Source organism: Sceloporus occidentalis, unplaced genomic scaffold (genome assembly GCF_023333645.1).
Source record: "Sceloporus occidentalis isolate IW3139 unplaced genomic scaffold, rSceOcc1.0.p SCAF_2, whole genome shotgun sequence".
NCBI classification, from domain to species: domain Eukaryota; kingdom Metazoa; phylum Chordata; class Lepidosauria; order Squamata; family Phrynosomatidae; genus Sceloporus; species Sceloporus occidentalis.
The window spans coordinates 39,838,423-39,854,292 of NW_028316982.1; the positions used below are offsets into that span (position 1 = coordinate 39,838,423).

The 15,870-nt window shown below is 42.3% G+C and overlaps 2 protein-coding genes across 2 annotated transcripts in view; one reads left to right on the top strand and one right to left on the bottom strand.

The window, feature by feature from the left end:
- Nucleotides 1-4,058, bottom strand: part of COL4A3 (collagen type IV alpha 3 chain) — a 104,083-nt gene extending 100,025 nt beyond the window's left edge. Inside the window, exon 1 of the mRNA XM_089508147.1 lies at nt 3,954-4,058. Within this exon, the coding sequence (XP_089364273.1) occupies nt 3,954-4,058 (105 nt within the window). The remainder of the gene's footprint in view (nt 1-3,953) is intronic.
- A 197-nt stretch (nt 4,059-4,255) lies between these two features.
- The window catches only part of COL4A4 (collagen type IV alpha 4 chain), an 88,135-nt gene continuing 76,520 nt past the window's right edge, over nt 4,256-15,870 (top strand). The window contains exons 1-2 of the mRNA XM_089509198.1: nt 4,256-4,411; nt 13,985-14,153. Coding sequence (XP_089365324.1) covers nt 14,110-14,153 — 44 coding nt within the window. The 5' untranslated portion in view covers nt 4,256-4,411; nt 13,985-14,109. The remainder of the gene's footprint in view (nt 4,412-13,984; nt 14,154-15,870) is intronic.

Below are 15,870 nucleotides of genomic sequence, written 5' to 3' on the forward strand. Positions count from 1 at the left end.
TATATGTATATATTGTGTGTAATATATTTATATTATATATAATATATATTTTGTATATATTACATATTTAAAATATGTATATTGTATATATATATTGTATGTATACTTTTAGACACACACACACACACACACACACATATATATATATAAATGTTATACATATACATAAACATAGGGTTGCCATCCCTGGGGACCTCCAAACTAGGAAAAATGTAGGACAATGTTTTAAAATGTAGGACTTTTAAAAAAAAATTTCCTGGCCAGGAAATTTTAAAAAGAAGGTCCTACATTTTTAAACCTTGTCCAGGGCCAGGCTAGAGCTGGGGAGACAGCCTCTCTCAAGTCCCAGCCAGGCTTTGGAGGACTCTGCAGTCGAAGAGCCCCTTCCAGGGCCAGGCTAGAGCTGGGGAGACAGCCTCTCTCAAGCTCCAGCCAGGCTTTGGAGGACTCTGCAGTCGAGGAGCCCCATCCAGGGCCAGGCTAGAGCTTGGGAAACAGAATGCAGGGAGGGAAGTCCTTTCAGCCAATCACAACAAGGCAGAACATGGGAACGGAAGTAAGAACGGATTACATTACCGCTCTGACATTTCTTGGACCGTTTTAAAAACGTTTCCACAAGCTTGGATCACTTTCTCATCCGTTCCCTCCGAGGAACACATATGGAACACTTTGAGGGGTATGTAGAACCCGATGGGAACCCGATGGGGACAAAAACATGCGGTAAAGTTGAAAGTGTTCCGTTCCAATCGGGTTCCAAAAATGTTCTCGGAACGCGATGCGATAAACTCCTGTAAGACTTCTGTGAACTGTCTGACTGATACATTCTGAATATATATGCTCCTTTTGGGATTCCTCAAATGTACATACCAAAAGGATAATCCATTGTTATTTTATGCCTGGATTATAAAACCAAAAAACAAATCTTTCACTCAGTCCCCAAGCAAACTATGAATGGATAACAGGGCAGGCCCATTTAGAGGTCAAGATAACTGGTAATCAAGTGGTTGGAAGTGGGACTAAAGGGAAGGTTAAACTCAAAATGTGAGTAAAGGCCCCTCTCTCCATCAATACATGAGTTGCCCATTGTAAAAGAACAGGAAATGTTAGAGGATGAATGGACAGTTTTTCCTACTCTAGAGGAGCAAAGGTAGAAGAACTGTTTTGGCCCAAAGGCAACTTTACTGATTTATAAACTATTTCCGATTAGGAATAAATGGGGAGATGATGATACCATTTTCTGATGATACTAGATTATTCAGGACTGCAGATGACAAAAAGTATAAAATATATGTATTTATATATAAGGTGTGATTCCAGCAATTTCTCTGGGTCCTATAGCATTTTACATTCAATAAATGCTTTATATATCTGAATAATATGACCTGAAACAGATGGGCCAAAAGTGCAGTCTGCAGCCACGCTGGTGCAGTTTGTGCTGAGGCCATGGCAACTGCACATGCCTGGGTCACTACTGCAGTTTTGAACCGGGCTGGCAAAAGGAGCAGTATTTTGCCACTCCTTTTTGGCCCATTTCTTTGGGGAAGATGCGGGTCCGGCACAGTTTCCCTCCACATTCAGGGTGTGTATCATCTAAACACTAAGCTCTGAATATGGCCAGAAATTGCGTTTTTGGCCCTTCTGTTTTGGGCCTATGTATCGCCATTGTATCTTAACTTTTATTATTGCACAATGGCAACTCATCCTCTTTTTCTGTTGTTTTCATTCTCAATAGGACTGTTTCTTTTCTTTTTTTTAATGATTAAAAAAAAATCAAGAGATTGGTAACAAAATGGCAAATGAATTTCAGTATAATATAAATAGGTCTAAAGAAAGGCATCTCAGGCCTGAAGGGTCAAACTACATGCATCTTAAGCACATACTTGTTAGCGGTGTATACTTACAACTGGCTAGTTTTCTTTCTTTAGCAAAATCAGTCATGGGACTCTCACCAATATCAGTGATAGGAGTTGACAGTTTTCACCTCTTTAGTATCACTCTGGATGCTGTTATTCATTCCCTAAAGTACTGTTTGCTCAAACTACATTATTTGTATCATTCCCATTGAAAATACTGGCTTATGCACATTATCTGTGAAAGCTGCCACTGCATGATGTAGTAACTCCAATAATATTCACTGATACAGTAATCCTGAACAATCAACAAACGTGCCTACAAATGGGCTTTGACTGCCGCTTGGATGTACTAAGCATAGGGCAACTGTGCTGGCACTCACTAAATCACAGAACAGTGTTTGCTAATACCAGCATTAATATGCCACCTCCCCCACTACTATCAGAGGCCAGTTCCCACATTTAAACTTTGCCTGACAACTGTGTGAGGCATGCCAATACAGAGAGAAGGGACCAAAGGACCATCTATATGAATACACACACACACACACACACACGAGGATAGGACATGTTGTCCACCACCATTCCTTCCCGGTATCTTTTGTGTACTCCTATCCAGCTGACAAGCAAAAAGCAGCTGTCCTACAGACAGATCTTTCCAGGGGAAGGTGTTAGTGATAAATGGTGCAAGCATGTTATATTTGAAAGGAAGAGTAATGCAAAACCAACCAACCAACAAAACAGCAAAGCTAGTCCCCTGAGAAGAAGATGATTTTTCTCCTGTGTCAAAATGTGATTACTAAGGTTCAGGGAATGGACCATGAGAACTTCAGCAGATAATACAAACAAGGGTCCCTTTGAGCACACACAGAGTGTGCTTACTTCACAGCAACCTGCTTTCCATCTTTGAGAGAGTTGGACTGGACTGACTGTGGGGATAGCAAGGTAGAATGTCCATCTGAGTTTCCTTGTAGTCTCTTTTAACTCTTATCCAAGGGTAGCTATGTTAGCCACACAGCACCATCTGAAATCCAACAAGCCGTGACACCTGCTCCATTGGCCTCTTCAGGTGGGCCCTTCCATACCATCTGAGCTGAGGACAACAACCACAATATCTTGACCAAATGCAGGGCTATGACTAACCTCATCATCTGTTGTCATCTTTCCTTCCTTCCTTCTCCTGTATCATTTTTAACACCTTTGCCTGATGAAGAAGCCAGTGAAGCTTTGAAAGCTTGCAACATGTATAATGTGCATTTTGACTGGCCCATAACGGTACCACTAGATAATGCTGTTTTTTTAACTTTATGATTCTATATGGGCTGCTACTTCTGCCCTCCTCCTGCTCTGTTGGCAGGGTTCCTGTGCTTTTGAGCTCCATGATGGGTGCAATCGCAAGAAGTAAAGCCATACCCAAGATCCAGTGTGGCGCAGTGGTTTCAGGACTGGACTGTGGCGACCAGGGTTCGATTCTCTGCTTGGGCATCAACACCCAATGGGTGAGCTTGGGCAAGTCATGCTCTCTCAGCCTCAGGGGATGGCAGTGGCAAACCCTCTCTGAAGAAAATTGCCAAGAAAACCCCATGACAAAACCCCATGATAATAAACCTTCTGGGCCAGTTTCTTCAGAGCTGGTTTGCCATTGCCATCCCCTGAGGCTGACAGAATCCCCATGAAATGTCACAAATGACTTGGAGACACACAACAACAACAACAACAACAACAACAACAACAAGGCCATTCCTAAAGTGGGCAAGAGATGCCACAAATACTGTAAGTTTTCCCCTGCCTGTCAAAAGACACTGGAGAGTGGCCAAGGGAAGCCACAACAAGGAAAAGGAGCCCTCAGCCAGCTTGCCCTCCTTTTCCAGGACATGTCCTCCATCCCAGCCTTCTGTCCAGGAGGGAGTCCAAAATGTCCTCCATTTGGAACAAGGCTCAGAAGCATGAAAAGGGGGGCAATCGGGGCACCCTGTCCCTTCTGGGCCCCACAACAAACTCCAACTCCCAGAATTCCATAGCCTTGAGCCAGAAAAAGTTTTAAAGCGGTGCCAAACCGGGTTATTACTCCAGTGTGGATGCAGCCAAAGAAGCTGGACTCACCTTGGCAGCGATGGCGACAGGTAAAGGGTCCAGCTCCTGCCCTTGCAGAGCCAGCAGCAACAGGGAAGGGGCCAGGAGGAGCAAGAGGGGCCCCGGGGCCTTCATGGTGCCCCACGCCGTCTGGTCTGTCAGGGGCTGGAGGTCAGCAAGAGCCCTCTCTTCCTCCTCCTCCTCCTGCTGCTGCTGCTGCTCTCCTTCTCCTCCTTCCCGCCCTCTCCTCCTCCTCCTCCTCCTCCTCCTCTTCTGGCCAGCCCTTGCTCTGGAGGACTCGGGGGGCTCTGGCTGGACTGGGATTGGAAGAAGGCGCCCCAGAGCAAGGGCTAGAGGCCACAGAGGGGTGGGGCCCAAAGGGCCGCTGGGGCTGAGCAGGGACCTCTGCTGCAGAAAGAGGCAGAGAAGCCGAGGGAGAGACCAGCAGCCCCGCAGTGCCTGCCTCAGGGCAGTCAGTGGCTTCTCAGGTAAGAAGGCAGGGCTGGCAAAGCAAGGCGCGTCCTCCTCCTTTTCCCCCGGACCTCTGTCCTCTCTCTCTCTCTCTCTCCAGGAGCAATTCCCAAAGATCCCCCTTTTGGAACAGGGCTCAGAAGTACGAATTTATATTCCTAGGAGTGTTTTTAGCTCAGGGTGACCAGAGGTCCTCCTTTTCCGGACGTGTCCTCCATTTCAGCCTTCCCCCTCTCTCTTTCTCTCTTTCTCTCTCTCCAGGAGCAATTCCCAAAGATCCTCCGTTTGGAACAGGGCTAAGAAGCATGCCTTTATATTCCTAGGAGTGTTTTTAAAAGCTCAGGGTGACCAGAGGTCCTCCTTTCTCCAGGACATGTCCTACATTTCAGCCTCCTCTCCATGAGGAATGCCACACTTTCCTCCACTTTCAGCATGACTAAGAAGCATGAATTTACATTTCTATGAGTGCTTTTTAATCTTTTATTTTGAAATGTCTTCTATTTTTGTTGAATATCCCCTAGATCTTCTAGTGCTTGTCCTCTGTGGATAGGACATCTGGTCACCCTGGTCTCCAGAGAGTCATAGCCCAGTGTTCAAGCCACTGTTCCACACTCACTGCCTGTTATGCTGGGGGTCATGTCCAAATTCCAGGGTGAGCAGAGGACCTCCTTTTCCTGGATATGCCCTACATTTCAATCTTCTGTCCAGGAGGAATTCCAAAATGTCCTCCATTTTGCACATGACTAAGAAGCATGAATATATAGTTATATTAATATTTTTGCCTTTTAGTTGGCAATGTACTACATTTTCCTTGGATGTCCTACATTTTCTGGTGCCTTCTCTTCCTTTGTGGTTAGGACATCTGGTCACCCTGGACCTGACCTGTCTTTTGCCCTCTGCTTGCCTGAGCTTCATAAATGGCAAGCTGGTGAGGCTGGCTGCGTGGGTCTTTGGCTGGACTTTGCCACTCCTTACCAAAGCCATTTTGTATTGGTCATGTAACATTGGGGTCTACATCTGCACCTTCTGGCACAATAAGCAGCCAGGGCATGTTCACAGGGCAGTTTACTGTTGACATGCAGATTTTCAGGGCTTCATTTTGTTAAGGTGGTCTCCATTGTCCACATAGTTCATGGGATGAAAGCAGGACTTGGACAAGTTAGCTTTTGGAAGAATTCTCTGAGGCCAGGATGGCTGCTCACCATACGTGATGTGCTTCTGACAGTTGTAATCCAAAACAGTAACTTCTACTGTTACTGCCTTTTAGAAGTAAAAGTTATCTACTGTCTACTGATGATTCTGCTGCACAGCTATGGAGTTTGAGTCACATGTCTTCCTTCTGAAGTTGTCTGAACAATATCAATATGTTACAACCATTGAATTCTTCTGATGGCATACAGAGTAAAAGGCTGAAACATAGAATCATAAGAGGTTATCACATAGGATAGAAATAACTCGCAAAAGCAGGTAGTTTTTCAGAAGATGTTTGTATCAATGTGAAATAACATGACATTAATCTGAATGCAAAGTCAACAAAACCCGTTCTTTTTTACTTTCAGGAACTTCCCAAAAGTAAAAAGAAGTGTGTTTTGTCATCTTTGCGTTTGGATTAATGTGTTATTTCTCATTGATGCCAATGCATCTGAAAAACAATGCACAAAAGTGGGTGTTTTGCAGATTTTAAAATCTTGTTTCTGCACAAGATTTAACCAATTTGCCTCCTTGTGATAAACTCCATAGAATCATAGAGTAGGAAGAGACCACAAGGGACATCCGGTCCAACCTCCTGCCATGCAGGAACTCACAATCAAAGCACCCCCAACAGATGGCCATCCAGCCTCTGTTTAAAGACCTCTAAGGAAGGAGACTCCACTACACTCCTGAGGGAGTGTGTTCCATGGTTGAACAGCTCTTACTGTCAGGAAGTTCCTCCTAATGTTGAGGTGGAATCTCTTTTCCCAGAGCTTGCATCCATTGTTCCAGGTCCTATTCTCTGGAGCAACAGAAAACAAGCTTGCTCCATCCTCAATATGACACCCCTTCAAATATTTAAACAGGGCTATCATATCACCTCTTAACCTCTTCTTCTCCAGGCTTCCCTAGAATTAAGTTTTAAAATAGCTGATTTAGGTTACAACTAGGGACCCTTTGAGCCACAGATATTCAAGATTGTATCATATCACCTCTTAACCTTCTCTTCTCCAGGCTAAACAAACCCAGTTCCCCAAGTCTCTCCTTTCTAGACTTTTCATTATTTTGGTCACCCTTCTTTGGAAATATGAAATAACCTGGTTAATATTGACAGGGCAATAACAAAGTCATTAAGAAAAAAAATTCTTTTGGATACTATAACTTCTCCAGCAATGACTCTGGGAATTGTGGCGCAAACAGTAACCTTTTCAAGTTCTGGGTGATATAATATGAACTGTCTTAGCAAGCTTACCCATGATACTGAAATTGGTGGCTCCTTCCCATTTTCCCAGGGCTAGGGAGAGGCATTTCTTCTTGGAATGGCTTTACTTATTCCCTGGAATGGTTGTGATTTGGCCATGGCATCTTCTGGAGACCCTAGAGAGCCATTGTGTACTGAACTTCATGGACTAATGGCCTTATTAAAAAGACAGCTTTCTATTATCCTTGCTTGCCTTGATATAAGGAGGACCAATGTAGTGCTCATGTCCCATGTGCCTGAAACTTAAAAAGCCTTTACCTCTCAGTTGTACCAAGCTTTCCCAGTGTGACCCACCAAAGGCATTTTGCTGTTTGGAGCAAATTGCAAATGGACATTTCCCTCACCCTGCACTCCTCAGTTAAAGTTTCCTTGTACTGCCTCAGTCTGCAGACTACATGCCAGCACACTTTATGAATCCTTCCTGGTCCTCTTAAAATGGGTGTAGGTGGTATTTGGCTGAGAAGTGCAGAATGCTTTTTATCTTTCAGGAGAGAGATCATGCTACAAGCAAATGAACAAAAATGTGTGCTGAACTGACTAGCTAAATAAAAGGCTTTATTCTGAGAACAAGTATGAATAAGTAGATGGTTATTTATATGTGCATTTATTTGTGAGCTTTGCAGCCTGCTTTTCCTTTAGTGAGATGAAATCAGTCTACGGCTCTTCTTACACATTCATCCTCACAACAATCCTGTGAGGTGGAGCTAGTTGAGTGACTCTGGCTTAAATTCTGTTGTTAGTCCTGACTAGAGTAGACCTGTTCAGTCAGTGGTATTTACATACATATTGACTCACCATTCAACAATTTAGTTTTTGTTGTTGTTAACTGCCACCCAGTCAACTTCGACCCATGCTGACCCTATGAATGAGAGACCTCCAAGTCTCCCTATCTTCAGCAGCTCTGCTCAAGTCTTGCAGACTGGGCCAGGGTTTCCTTGATTTAGTCTATCCATCTGGAATGTGGTCATCATAGCTTCCTACTGCCTTCTACCTTACAAAGCATTATTGTCTTTTCTAATAAGTCATCCCTTCTCATGATATGTAGGTTTACTCTAGTTGAAACTAACCAACAGGTTGCCAGCCTCTGACTGTTTCTAGGTCACCCAATGAATCTCATGGTCCAATGGCAACTATAGCCTGCATTTCCCAAGCTGCAGTCCATCACTCTGACCATTACTCCATGCTGCTTTCTATATGTATTGTAAGATTTGAAGTTGATATTTTGGCATGTGGATGTTTTTAAAGTTTGCTTTGGTCACCAATGGGCAGCTTAAATGGTTAATTGGAGGGGAGACACACATTATGTCACATCAAAATGTGTCTGTTGTTTTTAAATAGCCACCATTGGGACCATGCCATGCGAGGGGTTTTGAAAATGGAATCTTAGGGCCCGAACAGACAGCCCTTCAGGTTACTTTGGAGGTGTGCTATTTAAATGACACATGCATCTTAAGAGTCCAGAAGCTGCGCTAAAGCCTCACTCCAGTCCTTAGGACTGGAGTGTGGCTTTAGTGCAGTTTCCAGCCTCTTAGGATGCATGCATCATTTAAACAGCATACCTCCAAAGTGACCCGAAGCAGCTTTATTTTGGCCTGTCTGTTTGGGCCCTTAATTTCCCATAGTGCAGTTTTGATTATGATAGCCCCCCTCAAAAGCTGCTGTTTGCTGTGGTAGCAGAATTGGAAGGGACACTGAAGGCCATCTAATTAAACCATTCCAAGACATACAACATTCCTGGGTGGCTGTCTTGTCAATGCTCAAATACCTTCATTGAAAAAGAAGCCAGCTTTTGATGCAGTCTAACCTACTGTTGAACAACTCTGTTGGGAGGAAGATTTGCTAAAATTTAACTTCCTGGCAATTTCCACCCTCTTGGTTCTAGTCCTGCTGCCTGGAACAACACAATTTTGCTTCATGTTCTGCATGACAGCTTTTCAGATATTTGAAGAGTGCTCTTGTATCGCCCTTTAATTTCTCCAGGCTAAACATACTCTGCTCTTTTAACTGTTCTTCGTAGAAATCTGTTACCAGATCCTTAAGCATCCTGATCACTCTGCTCTGTATGTACAGTATTCTAGTTTTTCAAAGATTTTTTTAAAAGTGGCACCCTGATGGCACAAGATCTTGTCTGATCTTCAGTGCATCCACACTGTAGCAATCCAATTTGACACCACTTTAATTGCATAACTCATTGCTATGGAATTCTGGTGCTACAACAAACTACAATTCCTAGAATTCCCAGAATTCCATAGCTACAGTTCCCAGAGCTATAGTTTGCAGAGCCATGGCAGATAAAGTGGTGTCAAATCAGATTATTTCTGCAGTGTGGATGCAGTCTTCCAAGCTAAATAGAGTCAGCCCTTGTTAGTAGTTGCATAGGGGGCTGCCAAGGAGTACCAGTGCTGTAAACTGTGGAGCTTTACAGACCGCCGCTTCGCCAATGGCGCACTCGCGATGTCATAAGCGATGTGCAACGTGCAGACGCACAGCGTCCGCTATGTCAATATGGCGGCCCCCATGTGGAAGGGGCGCCGCCATTTTGTCCGTATTGACTACGTACTAGGGTTAGAGGAGTGCGGAAGCACCGCCCCTTCCTAACCCTAATACATATTCAATACGGACAAAATGGTGGTTTGTAACCCGCCTATATTTTGGAGGAAAGAAATGTCAAAATCACCTTTGTCTAAGAAAGCCCTATGAAATTGAAGATTTTCATACCTGACTCCAACATCGCTCCAACGTGACTCAATCGTCACTCAAAAGTGCAGGAAGTGTGTGTGTGCGTGTGTGTGTGTGTGTGTGAATGCCAGGCGCACTTCCTCCATCGTCATTCAATCATTGCTCTCTCCTTTGCATCCCTGAATCGTTCCTGGGGAGCAGATTTCCTATGAATTTAACATTTGCATTTATAGGAAATCTGCTTCCATTGCAATGATTCAGGGACGTTAGAGGGTACCACATTTCCATGACGATTAAGGAAGCACACCTGGCGTTCACACACACACACTTCCGGCACTTTTGAGTGGTGATTGCGACATTGGAGTCAGGTATGAAAATCTTCATTGATGGGGTTGTCATAAGTTGGCAGGCAACTTGAAGGCACATACACCCAATACAGCAGTCAGGGCTGAAGGCAGAAATGGGTCAGAAAGAGCAGTTTGAGAGGTCACATATAACAGACAGGATTACATCTAAAACCTAACAGGATTGACCTGGCATGCAACCCTGGTTTGAGTACCTAGAACTATTCCCACAGAAGTGAATAAATGCATATACACTACTTGTCCCTCCCAGAAATCTCCCCCATGTGTCTGATTGCCATCTGATTTTTAAAAGGCTGCTTGCCAACATGAGTAGCTTGTGGGAGAGAGGTGGTCATAGCTACAGGGAGGCTAACCTTTTCCTTGCCAGCAGTGATCCATTTTGAAATGTGCCATTCCATCCTGAAATTTGGGTTTAAAAAGCAGGGAAGACTTGAAAAACAAACTCTGGTTGCAGTTGGGGGGATATTTTTTGAGGAGGGGAAGGTGGAAGTTAATCCTTCCATCTGTAGCATCACCCCCTACAGAAATGAGCCTCGGTTTCAAAAAACTTTTGAAATGGGCAGCTATAGAAAGAGGGTTCAATTTTTTGCCCTAATGCTCCCCTGGAAGGTTTCCACTTTCAGTTTCAGCCAATTTTGGGTTGTTAAAAAAAGGGTTGGGGTGTGTGGAAAGCTTGGGGGAGCAAAACATTGTGAGTTTTTTGAGGTGAAAAAATTGTCTAAAGATTTTAAATGTGAGAGTTCTGGAGGCATGGGGGGCTTCAGGGGCCACATATTGGGCCCCCAAAGCCCACACGTGGCCTATGGACTGTACTTTCTCCATCTGTGTTTTAAAACTTCAGTTAACACCAATTTTGACTGTACCACAAGGATGAAATTTGTTGCGGGCAGCAGAGCAATAGCCGTTTGTTGATGCTATGCATTCTGTTTTGAGTAGATTATTGGCATTGGCTACAATAAAGCAAGAGTTTGGCCTTGAGTCACCCGGGCATTTCCTTCCTCACAACAGAATGAGCAATGGCAGCAGGTGCAGTAAGCTGATCCTGCTATCTTGTCCATAAACCTTTTTGCATTAACTGATCCAGGAAAAGAGGGTGTTATTTCCTGAATGCCAGCCTTGAGAACAAATCTGGAATTATGTCTCCATTTAAGAATGCTGTGATTAAGGCTTCCACCAATCCCCTCAGACATATCTATTTATTAGTAAGTCTGTAAAAAAAAAAAAACCTGGTTGAAAATGTACTTTCATTACGTATTTTGACAATATGAAATCTTTTGTATATAGCACTTCGCTGAAATACAGATGTTTAAAATAGGTAGTAGTATCAATAGCTGTAGGTAACATAACATGACTTCAATCTCAATAAATGAATTATTGATAGGTGAAGTGCATCTATACTTCTGTGTCCTGGGAACAGCTGGCACAATTTGCATTTTACACTGGTAGGGTTTCAAAAGAAACTGTTAATCTCTTTAAAGGCTTCCTTGGCTGGGCTGTTTCTGGTGGTAACTAGGCAGATATTGGGAAGAGCCTGGTTCTCTGTTTAAGATTTGGAAAAGTTATTTTATGAATTTATCGACTCTGTTGGCCCAGCTGGGGGATACTGAGAGTTAAAATTTAAATAATAGTATTTCCAAGCTCTATCCCTGATTCATAATTTACGGTAGCTTTCTCTTCCATCAGTTAAAGGAAGCTAGTTGGGTATTCCTTTAGAATCATGATAACTGTTAAACTTTTTATTTTTTTTATTTTTTTAATATAGTTTTTATTGAGTTTTCTGTTCTTACATGATTAAATAAATTTGTGAAACAATAAAATCTTCAATCCAGCAATTTTTCCAATACACAAAAATAGCCATAAAAGAGTAATCTACTTTCTCTTTTTTTTTTCCAATTATACGAGTGTCTTAAATGTTACTTAAGGTAACATCTCTTTTTCCTCATTTAACTAACAAAAATTTCCATTTACGTTTACACTGTTGCACAGTTCTACCAGTTGATAACATAGATAGGTTGTCCATTACTGCATATTCATATATTTTTGCTTCCCATTCCTTAACTGGGGGACCATAAGATTTCTTCCAGTATTTAGCATACACAATGCGGGCTGCCGTTATCATGTAAATTAACTTACTAGAATCGTCTTGGTTCAGCTTCAAAGTGTCAGGATCAATTATATTCAATAAAAATAATTCAGGTGTGAAAGGCACAGTACTTTGCATGTAATTTGTAATCTTCCTAAATATATTTCTCCAGAATTTCCTTACCACTTTGCATTGCCACCACATATGATAAAACGAGCCCGGAGCTTTTCTACATTTCCAACAAGTGGTGTTATTGGATTTTTTAATTTTTGCCAATTGACTAGGTGTTAAATAACTTCTGAAGAACATTTTAATATAATTCTCCTTTAAGTTAGTGCATTTTGAAAACTTATGGGTGTTTAACCATGATCTTTCCCAACAATCCATAGAGATATTATTTCCAATATTTTGCATCCATTTCACCATATTATTTTTCACGACTTCGTTTTCCATCTCAATCTTTAATAAAGTCTTATAGAATTTGGAAATCATATGCTTCTCCCCGCCTGTCAATATTTTATCTACAGTATTCCCTTCATATTCGAAACCATATTTTTCTTTATCCTTTTTATATTCTTCTAAAATTTGTTTATAATTAAACCAGTGGATTATAATTCCTTCCTTCTCAAGTTCTTCTCTTGTTTTGATTCTTACTCCTCCTGGGGTTTTAATTAGTAAAGTCTTATAACATAACCATTGCTTTCTTTTTATATTCTGATGTTTATGAAGAGCTTCTTGGGTAGAATGCCACCCAGGGAGTCTTGAGTAGAAATATTTTTTATAGGTGTTCCAAACTTTAAAAAGTGGTTTTCTAATAAAGTGTTGATTAAATTCTTTCTTTACTTTACAATCTTCATAATTCAGATAGGCGTGCCACCCCATAGTTAAATTAAAGCTTTCTAAATCAATTATCTTTTTATCCTGTAGGAGAATCCAATCCTTAATCCATGTCAATGCACAGGATTTAAAATAAGTTTCCAAATTAGGTAGACCTAAACCCCCTCTTTCCTTACAGTCGCACATTACCTTAAACTTGTTTAAGGTAACTGTTAAACTTTTTAAAAATGTTTTAGCTGGTTAATTTGGTTACTATATTTTGTAGTCTGTTTAAAATTTTAAATTGTGTTCAGTTATTTTCAGTGACTTTACTTGTATGTTGCATTGGGATCCCATGATATAGGGGAGTTTCTAAATGTCAATAAATGAATAACTGTGCAATGGGTTCTGTGGGCCCAAAGATATTTTGAACTTGTGCTAATTGTTAAATCTCTTTTGGAACCAAGAATTCAAAAGACAAGTGTGGTACGGCATGGTGTGTATATTTGCTGGCCAAAGGGAAATAAGGTTTGCTTGTTTTTTTAAAATAAAACATTTTGGGCATGCCTAAACTCCAATTAAGGAATCTTTTAAATTCCACTTTCTCTCTCTCTCTCCCTCTCCCTCTCTCTCTCTTTAAAAAAAGATTGGTTATACTGTATCATTATAGGAAGCTTCTTGCTTTATACCAGATCAGATTATTTTCCCATCTTGCCTGGAATTTCCTGCGCAGACTGATAGTGGCCTTTTGGAGTACCAGGCAGTGTGCGGTCTTTCTTAGCACCCATCTTATCACCAATGGAAGGTTCTAGCAATTGAATTTGGGACTTTCTGGTTGCACATTATGTTTTAATACTAAACTGTAAGCCTTTCCCATAGATTCTTGCATTGAATCAATATTAATTGCTTAATATAGTTTTTTGTGTAACATCTTGTGAGCCATTCTCAGGATGTTTTGTACAATGAACAAATTCTTACATGTCACATTCTGTTGCTGGTGAATTGGGTCTCTAGAAAAGAAACTTGTGTTGGGCAAGATAGTGGAATCAATATCTCTAGAAATTCTGGGCTTCTTTTGGAGGAAATAAGTATTTGAGGCATGATATTAGAGAGCTACTAACATAACTCACCTTAGATGTATTTTTAAAAGCACACAAATAAAGTTCAGCTGTTTGTCTACTTTCTTCATCTGCAGATCACAAAAGTGGTAGAAGGATCATGATTTTCAGAGTTGGACATGTACTGCAGTCAAATCTTGCTGATTAAAAATTAAGCAGCGAAGACTTGAATTCAAATGTATTTATATGAACCACATCTATCATGCATTCTTTAAAATGGATCAATCATATTATCACAAGTGTATGGTAAGTTTTGTGTTATATCTCTGTTAGTCAAGAGCAGTCTGTGTATTATTTTGATCACAAAGCATGTTGCTCAAAAAGGCTTCCATGTTTCATTTACTTGACTATTCTTGTTGGCATGTGTAGTGTAACTGCAAATATTTGCACATAAATATGCAATCCAAATTTGATAGGGCAGGAAATAATGTTCTTTCCTCTCTTTCTCTAAGAGGCCTTGTGTTGTTTAGCTCCTCCGTATCTCTGGTCCTTTCCACATGCTTACCTTCTTATCCAGATGCAACATATGCTCTTAGGTGTGAGTCTGTGGGTTTCTGTGTGAGTTTCACTAAGCTACAGAATGACCAAACCCTGAAGGCATGATTTCCTTCTTTGACATACCTGCCCTGGACAGTCTTTTGCATTTCTACCACCTATGTGTTGCTTAAAGCTCAGGTCTGTGAAGTGGTACCCCAAAACACTGCCAGGCTCCCTGCCCTTCCTGATTTTTTAGATTTTTTAAAAAAATTGGAGGGTGTTAGGCTACAAGGCGAAGCTTACAGTACCATCTTGATTTACAAGAATGTCTCTGGGGCCACAAAGAATGAAGAAATATTCTCAGAAAAAGGAAAATGTTTTGAAGTATATCCAGGTGTTCAAGGAAAAGAAAGCAAAAAATACAGTAGCAATGTTCATAGTGGTATGGAGTGTTTTGTGGGGCTACGGAGGTGTTAGAGCAGAAGTGCATGTCTCGCCTGGGCTATGTGTATGCATGTTTTGGCTTTTGTTCTGTGCATTAGTTGTCTTTTTTGCCTTTTTTGGTGTAGGATTTGTTTTGCTGTGGGTTTCTTTGTGGTTCATTTTCTCTGGGATATGCTTGTACATGGGATGTGAATTTGTTTTGCTTGATGTTTTGAGGAATGTAGAATGTAAGATGTGGGTGGGTTTTTTGCCTTTGTGTGACATTTCTCTGAGCGTTCCTAATTTGCCTTTTGCGAAACTGAAATTAATTTTTTGGTCTACTTTCTGGGGACAAATACCTTGATTGGTATTTGGGCTAGCAATTTACTTGTTGGAAGTTACATGTCTCTGGTGGCCAAACTAAATGAAACAATTAGCATATATTTAACTGAAATATTGTTTCAAGTGGTAAAAGACTTCTGTTTGACAAAGCATCTGTCTTCAGCTATACAACTTTTATTTACAGTTTGTTTGTGATTGGTCTTTGAAATATCATAATATCATTGGACTAGGGATGCCATATCCCAGCAGCACCCGGGACTGTACTGGTTTTGGCGGTACCGGGCCCGCCCCGTCCCGGGTGCCGCCAAATCATGGTTTGGAGCCCGGCCTCTGAGCTGGGCCCGCTCATGCGGCCATGGCCGTGGCCGCTAATGCGCGCGACCAGCCGCGCCGCCCATCTCCTCCTCCTCCCCTTCCGCAATGCGTGGCCGCACTGCCCTCCTCCTCCACGCAATCGCACACCCTTCTCCTCCATACAGCTGCGCGGATGAAGTGAAGGAGGGCAGCATGGCTGCGCGGAGGAGGCGGAGGTGGAGGTGGCGCCTCCTGCACGTGGCCCCGCCACCCTCCACCGCCTGCACGCGGCCACACCGCCCTCCTCCACCTTCCCGCACAGCCGCATCACCCTCCTCCACCTCCTCCGCCTCCTCTGCCCCAGGCCAGGGGCCAGCAGCAGCTCCCTCTGGCACGTGCACGCGTGTCTGTGCCTAAATGGAGTGCC